At 45.2% G+C, this 17,718-nt stretch overlaps 1 protein-coding gene across 3 annotated transcripts; it reads right to left on the bottom strand.

Annotated features, from left to right (window-relative positions):
- Nucleotides 1-2,898: 2,898 nt before the first annotated feature.
- Nucleotides 2,899-16,785, bottom strand: e2f2 (E2F transcription factor 2). Of its 3 annotated transcripts, XM_041953937.1 has the most exons (8): nucleotides 16,658-16,785; nucleotides 15,996-16,199; nucleotides 8,539-8,638; nucleotides 7,137-7,356; nucleotides 6,718-6,879; nucleotides 6,475-6,589; nucleotides 6,093-6,291; nucleotides 2,899-4,869 (listed from the first exon to the last, which is right to left on the bottom strand). In XM_041953937.1, exons 2-8 carry the CDS (start codon nucleotides 16,194-16,196, stop codon nucleotides 4,592-4,594), a joined length of 1,275 nt encoding a protein of 424 aa, XP_041809871.1. In that variant the 5' UTR covers nucleotides 16,197-16,199; nucleotides 16,658-16,785; the 3' UTR covers nucleotides 2,899-4,591. The 3 variants fall into 3 exon arrangements, with proteins under 3 accessions (XP_041809871.1, XP_041809869.1, XP_041809870.1); XM_041953935.1 differs by having other exon boundaries at nucleotides 15,996-16,779; XM_041953936.1 differs by having other exon boundaries at nucleotides 6,093-6,288; nucleotides 15,996-16,779.
- Between the last annotated feature and the right edge of the window lie 933 nt (nucleotides 16,786-17,718).

The following is a 17,718-nucleotide window of genomic DNA, read 5'->3' as shown; positions in this document are numbered from 1 at the left end:
CTCCTTCAGTTTCTTTGCGGCTCCTAGTAAAGAAGCAGAGCCTTTGTGCGTCTGCCAGCCTTCCAGCCTGGGTCCTATTGTAAAACTGAACAAACCGGTCTGCTCAGGCGATGAGCGGACGTATGGAGAGCACAAGCACAAGGACGGGGAGGAGGGAGGAGGGAGAGAAGAAACGGGGAATTGGCAGGAAAATAGTTTTGGGAGGTGGACGATGGTGAGGGAGGGGGAGATGCACAGCACAGGGGGGAAGACAGAAGTGGAAAGGAGAAAGAGATAGAGAGAAACTTCATTGTCTGAGGACAAGGACTGGAGTGACTCACTTCATATTTTCCCTCCTTGTCTCCACCCTTTTCCTTCCTCAACACTACATATCTATTCATTGTCATTTCCCATATGCACATACTCTCTCCTGCCACTGCTAATGGACGCTCCATAGAAAGTTTTGGCTGCGAGGAGGTGAGGTGCAGCGAATGTAGCTTCTCTCTGACGCACGGCAGCAGCACAGAGGTCGCAGCGACATCTTCCAGTAAGGACTGCAGCTGCCAGGATTTCCTCGCCACTTCCCAGCAGCCCAGTGGAGTTGCAGCACAAGGCCCTCCAACCTCCCCCCCGCCGCTGCTGAAAAATCTCCCTCCCCGCTCTGCTTGTTGACTCAGCTCCACCAGTCCTGCTATCAATTTACTACCCCTGTCAAGCCAGGAGGCCCAGGCTTACCGTAAAATACCCCCTCTTCTGGTCGACACGGATGACTGAAAATGGGAGGATTGGACAGAGTAAGAGAAGGAGAGAGAGGGGATTTGATTTATGGGTCAACACAGGTCTTCAGTTTCCCCCAGGAAGAAGCATATGAAGTGTCTTGAACAGGGCAGGGCCCCTGCTGAAAACAATCTGCCTCAAGAACCTGCACAAAAGCACTAAGAATAAGCACCTCTGCTGCAAAAAGAGGTTCAGTGAAATGCCTGACTCACTCGCCTGAGCAGTATCTGCCTCAGTTCAGTGTCATCGTGTCCTCTGCTGGCATCATATGTGCTGTACCTGCCCATCTGCCTCACCCTCAGACAGACGCCCTCTCCAGCACGCCAGACTCTTCCAGCCTCGGAACAGGCCGTCGAACTTGTTTGTGATTCATGATCCGCTGCGAATGCGGCATAAAGTAACAATTCACAGCGTCACAGTGTCATTTGAGACGCCGAGGAGGAATCCTGAGAACAGCTCGATTCACTTTGCCTTGAACTTTTCCTCCTGCCTGTTGCGTAACTCCTGTTTATCCGTTTAATATCTGTTAAATGGATAATTAAATCTGTTTTGATACCTTCCAGGAGAAAAGAAAACTGCACTAAATCAAAGCCGTTCATGCAAACACAGCCTGTTCAGACAACTATCGCCGCACTTTGTGCCAGACTCGGTTCAAGGCGTTCACTAGCTCTAATGAGATTGTGTGTGGCCTTAAACACACCATCCATAGTTGCTAAATTGCTCCCACCCTTAATGAAAAAAATAGCCCCATTATGTCTCGTAAGCAGTTGAGACCCTTAACAAAGACATGCAGTTTTTTGGCCACAGGTCGGTGCTGTTCTTTGACGAGCTGTCACTTCACTCACACCGTGCCAGCACGCAGTTTTCGCCAATTTAAGCATCCAGGCCATAATATTTACTGCAGTCCCTTGTTGTTACAGCAACTGGTCTTAAGGTGTGATGTGACAGAACTGAGGTGGTATGCTGTTTAGATAGCAGTGTAAACCACGCAGTTGGAGGCCATGCATGTGTTTGTGTGGCGGGTGACGTTTCAGTTTGCGACCTCTTGTTAAACACATGAGCTGTTGCGCAGCTCAACATCTGTTAATGGACACTTAGCGCTAATAGACACCTGATGTCGCTTCAGAGGCAAACAGATGCGAGAGTTTGCGGGAAACGGCTGCAAACTGCACGAGGAGACAGACTTCATTTGTCAGGGAAAAATGAAAAAAATGAATGAAAAATGAAATACTTTCCCAATTTATATGGAAGTCCATGTTTGTTTCGTCCGGCTTTCTAGAACAAGGCTGTGAGATTTCAAGTCAAGTTGAGTTTAGCAAGAAAAATTATTATAGAGAGAAGGTACAAGTCTCAAAGAGCCTGTGAGCATTTTACCTTCCCCTTCACGGTGTATTTCAAGAGGCTGATAGTTGCATGTAACAACAAAGTATCAGCAAAAACTTCAGATTTGAAAAGAATCACACATGGATTCACAAGAAAAAAAACTACAAAGTTACAAACCATGATAAAATGATAAAACTATACTAATAATAGTATTTTTTATAGTATTTAGTGATATAACAAAAACCTGCATGTTCTACAGATTTCTTAATAAATCTGAGATGTATTTCCTCACAAGTGTCTTTCCCCTTCACCAGCACTCATTAACACTCTTCCACAGTGACCCACTGACCTTTGACCTCCCGGCTGTCCGCCCTCTTTTCCGAGCTCGTTTCCGAAGCAACCCGCTCACAAAGAACGATGGGTGGCCTTTGTCTACCTGTCTGCTCGAGTTCATAGCTCATTCAGCGTCATTGAAACTCTGCATGTCAACCTATTCTCTCTCCTCGGGGGAACGTCACTCCTTATTAGATCAATATCCTCGGTGGCCGTGCCCTTGCTGGTTTGAGACAGAAAATACTCCATATTTTGAGCTCGCCCTGCGGGTTTCTTGTATAGTTTGAAGACAAAAAGTACAAAAAAAGCCCCCATGTTAGTCAATTTTTCAGCAAGAATCAGGTCATGTAAAGGAATACACTGCAGAAGCTTGGATTTAAATAATTTAATATTCATGTAGATGTATTTCCACTGCAGTTTTGGATAAGAACTGAGGAATGAGCAACACAAAATTGGAGCACGATTCCAAGATTAAAGCATGGCTTCAGTATTTATTTATTCATTTCAAACAGACCACACAATATTACAAAATATTAAGTGCTGCATGTCATACAAAAACACCTGAGCCTCATGTAAAAAGCCCAGTATCAACTTACAAAAAATTCAGAAAATAGGTATAAATACAAAACAAACTATGTACAAATACCAGAAAGATAATGCTCAAAAGAACTAAATTCTGAATTCACATTCTCTAATCTATGTTGTAAAAACTCACACGCCAACACACCCACTTCCCAAGCCGCCCAATACACACACAAACACGCGTTTTTTCAAGTTTTGTTAGGACAGGACAGTTAGCTTATCTCTGCAGTGTAGAGGAAAAGCCAAAAAATACATCAAATCAGCATGAAATTCTAATTTCCAAACGTCTTGAACGCTTTCGAAAAAAACAAACAAATGTTGAACAGATAAGAGCCACGGCTGTTCTGGTGCCGGGGGGCCCCCACCACATGTGGGGAAGCATCTGTGGCCTTAAATTTGAACAGTAAAGACAACGTTTCCTTATTGATCCTGCTGCTGCTCGATCAACTGATTTCATTCATTTCAGGACAGGAAGTGAAAGATAATCACTACTCTAATTAAACTTTAATTACATCAATTAAGCTGCAGCAACACAGATGCTGCATTTTATTTATTTTGAGTTATTTCCACGGAAATAAAATAGCAGTTTTGCACTACTAATTCAAAAATAATCCTCTATTAAAATCAGCAATTTCACATCATTAGAGGAGCACCTGGATTCGAAATAAAGCTGCCAAACCAACAAGAGTGAGTGTGACCCTCTTGCTCAGTACAGAGTCTATATGTTCACAAAATACTCATTATTAGTCACTGAGTCAGTCCAGTATCCAACGCCAGAGGCCGCCTTTCACATTTTGGCACACAACGAAGCGCCAAACAGGTACAAGGCTTGATGTAAAGCTTAAGGCAGGAGAAAGCAAACCTGATCAGACAGAAGCAACAAGAGCACCTTCAAAATCAGATTTCACGCGGTGCAGCTGTGGAGCCGCTCGCACACCTACCAGGATCAAACAAGTTATTCAGTTTAATATGTTAGCGATACCTGGACTCTTAAGAACACGCCCTGTGTATGGTTCTTGATGGCCTTATTCTCATCCGGTGATTGAGTCCTGTAAAGCTGCACGGCAGTTAAAGCTGAGATAATACAAGGCTGCCCCCTACGGGCCAAAGAGTGGCACAAACATTCAGACTTTGGAACCAAGGAAGAACAAAAAATTCCTGAGTTGTCACACTGTAAACACCGCCTGGCACCTGAATGCATCAGATTCTGTTGCATGTGATGTCAAATGCATAATGACGTCTGTGTTTGTGTGAGTTTATACATTTTGATCTGTGTAGCGCAATCATTTTAAACAGTGTTTCCTAATGGTTGGAGATTCCACACATCAGTGTCAGTCTCAGCATCAGCCAACCTCCCACTCCAAACGTTTTCTTTTCCTACAATCATATGCTTGATGATATGAAATCATTTTTACTTTATTAAAATAAACAAAGGGGGGTAACTCCTCCTTTGGAATCACTGGCATTAAACCAGGCATGGCAAAAACAGAGTGATGGCTTTTATAGTGTAATATTTCCTACCTCGAGAAGGCATTCAATTAAATATCCCCCCACCCTGCTCTCCCTAAATTTCCTCCCCCGATTCTGCATCTAAAACTCAGCTCTTCAACAGATCTCCAAGATCGTATGTGTCGAAGAAGTCGGACACTCCCTCGCTGTCCTCCAGGCTCCAGAGGTAATCGTCGTGGTCCAAAGGCGGAGAGAAACTGACAAAGGGGGTGTTGGGGTCCGGGGTGAAAGAGGCACAAGGGAGCTGGTCCTCGGTGATCTGGAGCAGGCTGGGGGGCAAACCAAGCAGGCCCTCGACATCCAGCAGAGAGGAGCCGGAGGCTGCGGTTGTGGAGGTGGTGGCGGGAGCTGCTGCAGACATGTTGGCTGTGTTGGTGAGAAGGACAGAGGGGGGTGGGGGGTGTTGGACTTTTATTTTCTGCGTTTGAGTTTGCGTTTCCCCTGCAGAACACTGCATGACAAAACTTTGGTGAGGCCGTGCTGCCACCAGCCTCTCTATGATCTAAACTTACACCACCACAAGTTCATTCTATTAATTTATTTTAGGTTTTGCATTTTTTTAATCCTTGTACAAGTTTCATTTTTTAACTTCCTTATTTGCATTCCTTTTAATTCACATATAAAGTTAGTTAAGAGATTTTAGACAATATTTACTTGTATGGCACTGTGTATATCAAACGTGCCGTAAAAATAAAGGTTGATTGACTTTCTTGCATGAAGCCAGAGGCCGGGGGCTATTTGCTTAGCTCAGCATTGACGGAGTATAAATACACCCAGCAATGCCTCTAAAGCTCACTAATGTACACTTACATCAAAAGAGTACATTAAGTATAGCACTTCTATTACTCACTGGATGATAAAAAATACAAACTGATGCAGTAGAACCAGAGATATTGTCTTTTTTTATTCCATGTATTCTTCCTTGTCAAACCCTGGTGCCTACATCACCCACAATGCAACTCAATTTACTTGACTGCACTGATTCAGGTGTGTTGTGTTCGTAGCGGCTAATATAGCCTCGAGCTGCTAGCCTCAAACAGAGGTGAGGAGCAGGCGACAGAGGTCTGGTGAGCTCACTTCTGTCTAACTCCACACCTACAGATTTTTTTTTTCTCTTTTTGACATTTGTAGTCCTTAACCCCAACCTTGAGTGACATCTATTGAGGCATTTTATCAGATTTCGTGCAGCTCTCTCTGAGCCACATATTATGCTTTATGCAACTTGTCTCACATACACAGTCGACCTCCCCAAGACCTTTAAACACACCTCGCCATAAAACCTTTAATGCAAATACAACTATTTGTGGTTTTGCAGGGAGTAACCTGTCAGTCTTGTGTTTCAAGAAACAGCTACGATACAGTTTCTTCACCTTTTTGTGTACAGGTTGAAAGAATAAGATTCAACATGTTACTTGTTGGACACAGCCAGGCTCTCTACAGTCGGCTTCACGTTAATCTCAGCTAATTGTCCCCCAGATCTGGCTACATACATGAAGAATAGAGTGTATCCAGATCGAAGAACTTAAGTTTTCAGGGTGTATGTCTACCAATTAGCTCCCAGTGTGAAAATAAAGACCAATCCAGCTTACATTCAGCAGGCCCCTCTTTGATGCTGTAGCTTGGCACCGCCATCTGGGTTGTAGTTGGAGGGCCAAGAGGTTGAGGAAACTCCTTTTTAGGGGTGACAGCGCTTTTGACCGGGCTAACGTCGTCAAGACCCTCCTCTGGGCACAGGTAGACTTCAATCGGGCCATTCTTGCTCTTTAAATAGATCTGTAACGACCCCTGCTGTAAGGAGAAGAAATAATCATACTTTCATTGCATGCATTTCATTTGTCTTTTTATGTGTACAGTCATTAATAATCTGAAACTTGCCAAACTGATGTGTCTTAAAAACATTTAACAAGACTTTCATCCATCTGTCAGCAGCATCGACACATGATAAAGATTTACATGAGTGCTCTCTCTCACCCCGGCCGTGTCTGGAACCTCTAGTTTGGTGTCAGCAGGGGCCTTGACGGCGATGACCGTCTGGTCTCGGAGAGTGCCGATGGAGCGGATGTCCTGATACGTCACATAGCCCAACGTTCAGTGTGGGGTCAAGGGTCAGAACAGCAGCAGCAGAAATGAAATGGACATTTTCATGTGGTAACCAGGCACAGAAGGCCGCCAGAGAAACATGTAGATGCACACATGGTTGCACGGAAAGGATATCTCTGATTATCTTCGTATTCGGTGAGCTGTTTGAGCTGTGCGGTGCTGGAGTGGATCATTTCATCCAGACATTTCTCCACTCTCTCCAGGTCTCCGAGTTCTTTCCTCAGGGCGCACGCCTTCTCTCCTCCGCCTGCACCGCCCTCAAATACATCTCCAACCCTAAGAGGAAACATATAAATAAACAAAGCAACAAAGACACAGTGTAATAAGTACTCTATATGGTTCAACTGAGGTATTTCCATGTTGCAAAGAGGTATTGCAATACACCTGTCAGCCACTAGGGGGCAGATAAGCTATGTCTTGTAGCCACGCACACATTTTGTAATGCAAAGGCCACAGCTTTCATAAACATACACATTCTGTTAAGACTATTGCCTTTCCTCGTATTGCATTTCTTCTTCTGTGGTGGTACTCACAGCCACTGGATGTTGTTCTTGGACTTCTTCCGGATTAGCTGGACTCCCTCCAGCACATTGGTGATGTCGTAGATGCGTCTCTTCTGGACCTCCAGGACCTCAGTGGCCCAGTTCAGGTCGAGAACTCCATCAGGAGACTCGGCGATGAGACCAACAAATTTCTTGGTCAGCAGGCCCAAGGAGGTGTCATAGCGTGTCCGCTCACCTGGAGACTTTGGAGCTGAGAGCGAAGATGCAGACGAAAGCGCGTGAGAGGCGAACAGTAAACACACAGGGCTGTGCACATATTTAAGATTAAAAGGTGAGATAAGTCAGATACAGAGAGTATTTACGCTGCACTACACTGGATTTATTCTCACAAAATGTTGTTACAGAGAAATTTCTGCTGCTGCAATATCAAGGACCCAAAAACAAAATATTTTACACTCCCCTATACTTGAATAATTGTGAAGTGACAATATCTTTCTATTAAATCCCCTCCTACAGCTAAGTCTACTCCCAAGAATTTAAAAAAGGTGCAATAGATATAAACAAACACTAATATGCGTAATTCATTGAGTGGATCAGCTGACGATGCAGAGAACTGACTCACGGAATTATTAAATTAGTCATTCAGGCTGTTGTCAATAGACTATCATGAAAACAAACGATTACATGAATGTGTCAATGACCTTAAGTCCTGTGTGAATGTGACTCACGCTGCATTCTGTGTTTATTATCCTATCCGCTGATTGTAAACAACATTCACACCACAGATCCACCTCTCTATTAGCCCACAGCGCACGTCTTTAAACATGTCGTACACGGTGTTTGAAACGGCCCTCTGCTGATCCCATCCCCCTGGTCACCACACAATCTAACAATGCCTAACCCCAAAACCCTGCCCTGCGTGCCTCCCTTTTGGACTTGTACCATTGTAAATAACTAATTACACAACTTCCAGAGACTTATCTCTTTGCACTTGAAGTAGTTCATCGGTCTTGTCATCTTGCTCGTCTTTAATAACTGATTATTAAGATCACAGAGGCAGCCGTGGCCTAGAGGTTGGAGAAGCGGCTTGTGATCGTAAGGTTGCCAGACTGGCAGAAAAATTTGGGTGTCGTGGAGTATCCCCTCCCCCTCCATTAGTCGGCTAATGTGCCCTTGAGCAAGGCACTTAACCCCCCTATATGCTCCCCGGGCGCCTGATGCGGCAGCCCACTGCTCCTGTATGTTTCACTGCATGTCGCATGTGTGTGTTTCAAAACAGTGATGGGTGAAATGCAGAGAAGTAATTTGCCAGTTTGGGATGATGTTTTCAGCACAGTTATCAACACTAGTATTGGTGCACCTCTAGAATCTGCCCACAAAACCTGCTACATTCCACCACCTCTGTCACGTCTGCTCTGGTCTGAACACTCACTCCTTGGGCTCGGTATCCTGGCCGCGATGCTGCATTTGCCTTTTGGCGTGCGGAACTCTGGCAGGTAAAGAGGGTCCTCTAGATCCAGCTTCCTTTTGGCCTGGGGAGAGAAGAGTTTATATACATGAGGAAAAAATTGTGTTTTTCCCAGGCTCAGTGTTCACTATGACCCAACCGTTCTGTCATCATAAGAATGTATGTAGTGTGAACGTATTCCCCGTTTCTTGAATTTCTTTCTAGTCTTTCTGGTCCACAGGAAACAATCTTTCATCTTTCCTGCACAGCAAATCCCACTGACTCCACATAATGCCAAGTTAAAAGTTGAATAGCGACAATGAAGAGTGTAGGGCAAGTCCAGCCCATCCATGAAACTGTGACATCAGTGTGCTAAACAGGGGGTGAAAAGTGTCGTAAATGTGCCAACAGCCCTCAAGTGCAGGAACAAAGCACCCCCCTAACACTTTCCCAAGCACTTCAAGAGGGGTTGATCGTGTGTGTGTGTGTGCATGTGTGGGCGGAGAGTGAAGGGGGGGGTGACTGGCTCTCAACCCACCGCTTGGCAAAACGCAAGGAAATCCCTGGAATCACTCAATGACCTCTCCTCCCCCTCTCAAGCCTCCCTACGTCACCCTTCTTCTACAGCTTAACAGGCCCACACACACACACACACACACACACAGACACACAAGATCAGCCCCCCTTGAAGATAATTACTTAACGATATGTGTGATGCATCATACACTGAGATCTGCGGCTTTAATCAAAATCACAACCTTTGGACCACAACGTTAACTGAATGACTTCCTGCGACCTGTAACTTGTTCGAGTGACCTACATAAGCCCGTGATAATGAAAGTGAAAACGACGCAAGCCCAGTTTCCCTCTCAGGGCTGAGAAATGTCCAACAGCCTGAAAAACAACGGCGAGCGGATACCGGCGACACCCTCACGTGCAGAATTCCAGTTAATCATAAACTCCGACGACGACACGAGAAAGCTTGCAGTCAATCTGTGGATAGTCCCCTCGTCATGCAGCGGCCACACTAAACACTGAGCTAACGAGGCATGGGATTTCAGCTGGGTGACACAGGCTGCTGGGCAGGGGCCCTCACCTCGTCACCTGTGACTGTGTCCTCTCTTGTCCTCTCAGCCCTGAATTGGCTCACAAACTCAGCTTTCCTCCATGTCACAAACACTCTGCAACAACAATCCCTGTCTGTCACTGCAGTGCTTTGACTGAACGGGTTCGGGCAAGCAACCTTTTCAGAGACCAGCGAGTTACCCATGTGCGGATGTGCCTGAGTGAGTGTGGCGATAATGAAGGCAGCCATTGTCCCGATGCGCTCCCTGACATGTCCACCTGTCGACCGGCGACATCTGGAGAAGTGTATGTGCTGTTGGTGGGGCGGTTTTTAATCCCTACAGCACACAGGAAGCCATAAAGGCCTCCACTAGGACACAGAAATACACAGTTCAGGGCCAGGACCAGCCATTCTGAACAAAATGGTGACTCATTGCATTTATTAAGGCCTCTTGTGGGATTATAAACTGTCTTTTATGCTGGCTCAGAGTCCTGACAGTAGTTGTCAAACACCAGGGGTCGCAGAGAGAAACCAGATGATACCGGTTAGTGTCTGCAAGCAGTGACAGCTGTGCTTTGAACAGAGGGATCTGTCTGGTTTCAGGCTACATCCACACTAACAAGTTTTAATTTTAAAATGCATGACCTTTGTCTAGCGTCGACACTACTCTGGCATTTTATCACCCTTAAAACGGAGACTTTTGGAAATGCTGCTGACCCCGTTTTACCTTAAAAGCTCTTGGGCCCTCTGATTTGACACGCCCCTGTCACATGACCCTGAAGAAATTAAATGACATCAGCCCGTATATATCTATGAGCCTTGACAACCAGAGCTTAATTCAGCCGTCTGCATGGCAATTCTGCATTTTCTCACGCTGCAACATGTGTGGAGGCACCAAACACCGGCTGAGTGTACGTGAGTGGCCATGTGACATGCATTGTCAGGTGCGTTAGTCTGGATGGAGGTTATTTCTGATACGGTGCTAAAACGCTCACATGGACAGAAAACGCTTTAGTTTTAAAGTGCTGTCTTTGAATAAAAACTTGTTAATGTGGATGCAGCCTCGCTTGATTGTCCAATTCCTTCAGTCTCGGCACAAGAAAAAAAAAAAAAGAAAGAAAAGCACTTCACTTAAGAATCAAGTTCAGCACTTCTATGACCTAAATGCGCAGACAGAGCTGCACCCGTGCCGACATTTCTCAGGCTTGTAGGCCTGGAGCCACAGGCATGGTGACATGTTGTAAGAGCAACGCCAACGGTTTCACCCTGCAGCTGCATTGCTTAGGGTGGGGGCTTGGGTGCTCCTTTTTTTTCATGAGGGATTTCTCTGGTGAGTCAACCATATTACGCAAACCCCGTTTCATCTCATGGAAAGACAGTCAGTCGGCTTTCTTTTTTTCACTCAGCCTGCCTGCAGACCACCGACAGAGATGTGCAATCTTTAAAAAAAAAAAAAAGTGGTAATGATGTAGCACAAGCATGTGAGGCATGCTTCTTGAGATGCTATCAGGTCACACGAAACACACTGAAAGACAAAATCTGATCATTAGGACTAGTCTTAGACAGAAAGGACATTATAGTAAGCACATGTTGCTCAATTTTGAACCAGCTTCTATGTAGTTATTGTGCAGCAAGCCACTGTTCAGGCAAATTGCCATGAGCGGAAATGGGAAAGGCCCGAGCCAAATACTATTAACTCTTTATCTTCAAGACTTGCAGTATCACCCCGCTCACGTTTGCCGTAACCTCACCCTGCCTGCCTGCCCAGTTACACCCAAGCACTGCACGTGGCCTCTTGGCTTGGCTGTACATTCTTCGCAGTGGAGATTTCACCACACAAAGTCACAGTCACGCGAAGGACTCTCTGCGGCCAGGTCTGTCCGCGGGACTCAGATTCAACCCGAGCCAAGGGCAAGTTACAGTATGCCTCTACTCCTCTGTACACAAACCCCTCACTACCACGCCCATGGCGAGTCAAAAGAAAAACAATGCCTGCATTGCTGATGAGACTGTCCCTCAAGCTGTAAAAGAAAAGGGTGGATCTACCCATTTGGGTTGGTGGTGGAGGACGGGGGCTGCTTTGAAATGCAAAACTGCCCCTATAGAGGACCCTTTGCTCCAGGGCCAGTGTGGGCCCCAGGCTGGTGTAAAACAAGGTGAACGACAGAGAGCAGAGCAGAGATCTTGAGTGAGTGCACACAGTTGGCCAGTGTGGCCAGTGTGACACCACAGCGTCATCAGTGTGAATGGGGGGTTGTAAGAAAGCTCGTAGAAGAGGTTTGTTTTGCTAGAAAGTGGCAGATTGAGTAATTCATGACGCTGGTATCAGCGCTTTTGGCAGATTATGCACATTCCATGCAAATATGGGAATGCACACATTTGACATAAGCAGGGAAATAAGCGGGACATTGTCTCGGGTCGACATTACGCGTGGCCAAACGGGCCATTCGGCTGTACCAAATACTGCTTGTTGTATTTGAAACAGACTAATTCATTCATCTGTGTGCCGCCATAGAGAGAAAGGTCTTCCCTGGACTTTGGAGGGAGGCCTGACTCCTGTAACACATTCACATCACTATCAAGCTGAAAGGAAACAGGGGTGACTAAACATTATCAGCAGCCTTCACACCCCGGTTAAGACTCAAATGACAAACGCTGATACATGGCCTTCTACTACAGCTAACAGGATCAATGAGTGAAGACCAGATTTCTGCAGCTGAAGTTAAATGCACCCAGTTAAACATTGACTTTTTCAAAGGCTTTTCAAAAGCACGTGCCCCGCCAGTAAACTTTGGAGCGTGTGATTACTGTAAGCGCGACTCTCATGCAGATTTGCTGAGTTTGTTTGTGCTTAAAGGAACCCAGATGTTCGAGCCGAGCATCCTGTGAAGAAAAAGACAGTGGTTATTATGTTGTTGAAGCTGAAGGAAGTGAGCTGTACATGAAGAGGCAGCACTTCCTGTAAACATAAGACCCATGACTGAACATGCAGTGAAGCAATGAAGACATTCATTCCTATCTTCAGGCATGGTCATGAATTGAAATAATTCACGTGTATGAAATGTATGTTGTGTGTTGGCTGCACTCAGTCGTGACAAAGCATTAAACTGCAAGACAGCTGGTCTGCAAACAGGTCCTGAGTCAGCCAGAAACTCACTTTAAACACAATCATAACACGATTATGCACGATTACTTCATGTACGTCTATTATTGCACGCGTCACCTGCGCTAACACCACCCCATTACGCACAAATAAACAAAGTGACTGCCTGTGCTTGAATTCTATTTTGCTCTGTTATGGTATGAAACGTGAAAGAAAAAAGCTCATTTGCCGAGAAGTGGTACGAAACCTGACTCTTTTTTTTTAACCAAAGTCCACACCAGCTGCAGAACCGATGCTCTGTGGCTGAAAACAGAAGCGCGTCTTAATTTGGGCACTGCTCTGTGCCTCTCACTCCTCTTTATTTAAGGAATTTGGACAAAATGTGGTAGAATTTGGGACATGACCCTAAACGACTCCACGCTGCACGTGCAGCCATCTGTAATTTAGAAATTCAGGTCTTTTTCAGAGACGGTAAAGCTCTTATAAAAAGCTTTTAAAAAAAACTCTTCTAAGCACTACCCAAAAAATTACAGAAAAAATGCTTGGAAAATAAAACTAAGAAGAGGAAGCTGTGAGATCACCACCTCCAAGAGGTTTTTGAGGCGTGGCAGAAGGAAGGAAAAAAGTCCACTGTGACAATGTCAATTTTAGAAAGGGGAATTAAATGGGATGACTTGGCTGAATGTTTCTCCAGTGTGCCCACACTGTGAACATGGTACAAGTTCCAGCCAACCACGTACCCGTAGTATAATTTGTGAGACTTTAAGGTGCTTTTTTTCCCCAGGATTGAAAGTCTAATTCACTGAAGCGTGCAGAGGAAGTTTCATAATTGTGGGACTTTGGGACTTTTGAAACCTACCCTGCAATTTCAAAAGTGCATCACTCTGCCTCACCTCAGTCACCAGCTCATTTCCGTGCCGAGTTCCACCTGTGACCGAGCAAAATGACTAAGAACAATGGCTTTTCTTTTCCACTGAGAAGCAGATAATGTGGTTCAAGAAATCCGAACACATTTATGAACGTACTGCATGTATGGCAGAGAGAGAGAGAATAGAAACACCATTATCAGTGTGAAAACACGCTCAGCATACAGGCTTCTTATCACTGACTTGTCACCATCTGAGGATACCATAGCAGGATATGTAAAATAAACCCTATCAGCCCACATCCAAGACCCTCTCTATTAGCCTGGGCCCATTACAGGCAAACTAGCTGTCGCGTGAACTGGTTTTCATGTAGCCTGGGAACCAGACTAATCCCGCCAGCTCATCTTTTATTTGCTCCGGCAGATGCGTCTAGAACCCGGTCCATTCAGACAGATTTCAACGTGTTCTGGTCCATGTCGGGCCAATCACGATCATTTATTTAACATAGGGCAGGTTTGAAATGCAACAAACAAGATGGCTGCAAGAGGGAGGTCAGTCATCAGGGAGAAAGCCAGAAGATTTTCACATCTAACTCTCAACCAAACCAGAGTTGGTGATTGTTGGAACAGCGGAAAGGCTAACCAACACAGTTTTAGCGAGTTTTACTCTGTTTCGGTCAAATTAGAATAAAGTGTTGTTTTTACAATGGTAAAATTACTGATTTTGTTAATGGAGTCTGGTGGCTTTGAGGAGCACAATATAATGACTATTTCTGGATCTCACTCTTTAATAAAAAGGTCTATCACTGAATGGATCCTCTCTATAATGTTGTCAGACATTCAGAATAACAATCTGAGCCTGTCAGTGGCAAAAACAAACACTTTTAGTGGACATACACGTATGGATGCAGATTATGGTGCAGCCGTTTCTGCGGCCATGTTGAGGCGATCTACTGGATCAATACCAAAACATGTAAGTACGCACATATGTTCACAGACATATCGATGCTACACCATCACAGCTCATCTTTGCACGCTGTCTGTTTACATTTTTCAGTCGCTCAGAGCGCACTTCTGTGATTGGCTGTAGGTCTATTCAGTTGGGTCCACGGGCATTTTGATCTGCGCCTGCCGATAATGCTGATAATTAAAAACAAATGGAGAGCTTCCAGACATGTTTGTACGACGTCAGGCACGTCTTAAATCCTGGATAAAAATGTGGAAAAACACATTTCTAAGTCAGCAAAACAAAATGGAGAATTCTACCATGTGACACGTACAAATCCGACGCTCGATTTGTTACGAGCTCACCTTGGCATAAGATAAGCCAGGTGGCAGCCTGTTTCTCACTTTACTTACGTCCGACTAATCCTCTTGAAGGGCCTATTAGTGAATACAGGACTCCAAGGGCAGGGGGTTAACATGAGATTTGGAGACCCCGCACAGCCTCTAACCCCTAACCCATTTAGCCTTCCTGCAATTCACAGTCTAAAAGATTGCAAGGATGAGTGGCTAGAAAGAGGAGGCCAAATATAACAAGCAGCAGGCGTGGAGCACTAAACACACTGCTGAGTGTGATCCTGTCAGATCATAAAGCTTTTCAAATAAGGAATAGGAAGCATAGTTTGTAATACATGGCAGGACTACAGGGTACTGTGAGTTTCAGCTCTCAGGAAAACACACCAGTTGTGGGGTTATGACCCTCCACCTCCTTCCTACAGTGACATGAACAGGTTACACAGGTCCTGTATTGCCTTCATAGCAGGTGCAGGTGGAGCAGCTGTCATATGGGTGTAATCACAAGAAAAGCTGTCCAAATACACCAGTAACTAATGACTCGGGAACGTTTGTGGTCAAATTGGAGCTCACACAGTGGTTAATGGAACAGATTGAATGAGAACGCTGTGTTTACAGTAGTGTTCTCCACCAGCCTGGTCATCCCCCGGCATTGTTTGATTGTGGAAAAGCCTAAAAGCCACCCTGGCTACATCCCACTGTGGGGGCCACTCATCCTTCCTTTTCACAACAAAGGGGCCCCAACACTATCAACTGCCCCCCACCCTCTTCCATCAAACATAGCCTGCTCTCTCTCTCTCTCTCTCTCTCTCACACACACACACACACACACATCGTCTGGCTACAGCTGGACTGCGGGAAAAGATGTCACACAACTGATCGTGGCAGGCAGGAGGGAACACACCATGCACATACATCCAGCAGCAGTCACACTGGCTCCTCTGTGGCTTATCGCGTCAAAACATATTTGAATGTGGCCCCGAACGCTGCAGAACATGCATACCAATGGAAATCAGGAATTATTCCGCCCACATAACCCACAGTGCTGGACGCACTTTGTATGCACTCATTAAAATAGTGTGTGATCGTGCTGGGTGTGTGCGGTTCTTTACCGGCAGTCGCCCGGAGGATGATCTGATGGGTTTAGCCTCCGGTCCGTGGGGGGTTGAATACAGGCTGTTTGCTCTTTGTTCGGCCGCAGCGGTGTTGCAGATCTGGGTGAAATAGCCGGCCGGTACCGTGTTCATCGGCGGGCTGGACAGCCCGGTGCTGAAGAACTCGGTCTTCACTCCTCCGGTGGACAAAATCTTCATTTTCTGCTGAGAGCAAGACAGTCCCACTGGTGGCCGACCCGACGCCGGAGAGACACCTTTAGGCATCCGCATCATTTTCCTGAGTAAACTAAATTTAACCGGATTGGTCAAGGCAGGGAGAAGTGTGCTGGCTAAGCACTCGGTGCTCTGCTAAATCGTCCCCTGATATTAGCAAGTTGCTGCTGCTATCGGGTTTTGTATTAAGATGTATTTTTAACCTCCGATTATAACAAAATAGCCTGGAGCAACTCATACATCTGAGATCTGCCTATTAAATGCACAATGCGTGAGCTAAACATGTAATTCAGCCGTTTTCTGTAATAGTATTGGTCAGTAAATACAGCAGGATGGTCGCTGTTAATATCCTTTGTCCGGTAACAAAGTGCTGCTCTAAAAGTTATTTAAAAAACTGCTGGCTAAATAAATTAATTTCAAACACCCAGTATTTAAAGGTCCAATACCAGACGGCTTCCAGGTCTCGCTGTGATCGGGTTCCACCTTGAGATTTACAGCTTATTGTGACCCCTTCTGATGCGGAATCCGACCCGGTCTGCGACTCCTGTTCGTCCACCTCAGAGCTCCGCTCTCCATACAAGGGGACAAGAGCTGGGGAAGAACAGCTTTTTTAGCGCCAAACTTCGTCCCGCGAAATTTGGATCTCCCGCGGTTAGAACTCGCCTCTGATTGGCTGGCGGCACGTTCGGCTTGTCATATTTGCATAAAACAGTTGTACGCGGATGGGGCCGCTCTTAAAGGGACAGTAGCGGGATTTCGGGACATAATGTTCTTTTATATCCAGGCAGGAGTTGGAGACAATGACCTCTTATTATTCTGAATGTGAATGAGTCCAGTCTATACCATCACACATATAATAAAAGAGGTGTAACTTTGTTGTTACCACACATTTCGTGGGTACTACAGACCACAATAAGCAAATATTTGACTGATGTCTTGCATCATACACCACCCTAACCTTCAACTGCCTGTCCATAAATACAAAACTCATGTTGTGTGGACATGTGTTTAAAGTAACAAAACTTTATTTTAGATTTAAGTATATATTTAGAGTTTTCAGATATGGTAAATTAGAGGAATATTCAGTTTAAAACATGTAGAATTTACTATTTGATGTAATGGTGCATTGACAAAAATGCATTGTGATATTTAAATATTTAACTCTAGATTCATTAAGTATGTGCAATAACAAGTCAGCTGAAGAAGTGGGACGAACAGATATAGTGTTGGCTGCATATTTTAGAGGCAGTGGGGAATTGTTTCATGTAACTTTGTAAAACTTGAGTTGACATTTAAGGGAAATGTTGTGAACGATAGTGTTCGATCAGTTTCTGGATCACTTCTGTAGGAAGAATAGGGCCATATCATTGTTTACATGCAAACAATATACCACTTGATGAAAGTGTATTGTGGCCTGGTGCAAGGTGCTTCTGGGGATAGTCTGTAGATCATAATTGGATTCATTCAGCACCACTCTTGCTTATTGGCTCAGAGGAGATATTGAAAG

Source organism: Chelmon rostratus, chromosome 15 (assembly GCF_017976325.1).
Source record: "Chelmon rostratus isolate fCheRos1 chromosome 15, fCheRos1.pri, whole genome shotgun sequence".
Classification (NCBI taxonomy): domain Eukaryota; kingdom Metazoa; phylum Chordata; class Actinopteri; order Chaetodontiformes; family Chaetodontidae; genus Chelmon; species Chelmon rostratus.
The sequence above is the reverse complement of the archived record's forward strand: the minus strand, read 5'-3'. Positions and strand labels throughout refer to the sequence as shown.

Bases quoted from the DNA above. Each gene is read 5' to 3' on its own strand.
- e2f2 (XM_041953935.1), bottom strand. From the start codon at position 16,271: ATGATGCGGATGCCTAAAGGTGTCTCTCCGGCGTCGGGTCGGCCACCA. The intron at 7,357-8,538 runs GTGAGTGTTCAG...CTTCGCTCTCAG, and splicing joins CAGGATACCGAGCCCAAGGA to CTCCAAAGTCTCCAGGTGAG. The intron at 6,880-7,136 runs GTGAGTACCACC...GTTTCCTCTTAG, and splicing joins AAGAACAACATCCAGTGGCT to GGTTGGAGATGTATTTGAGG.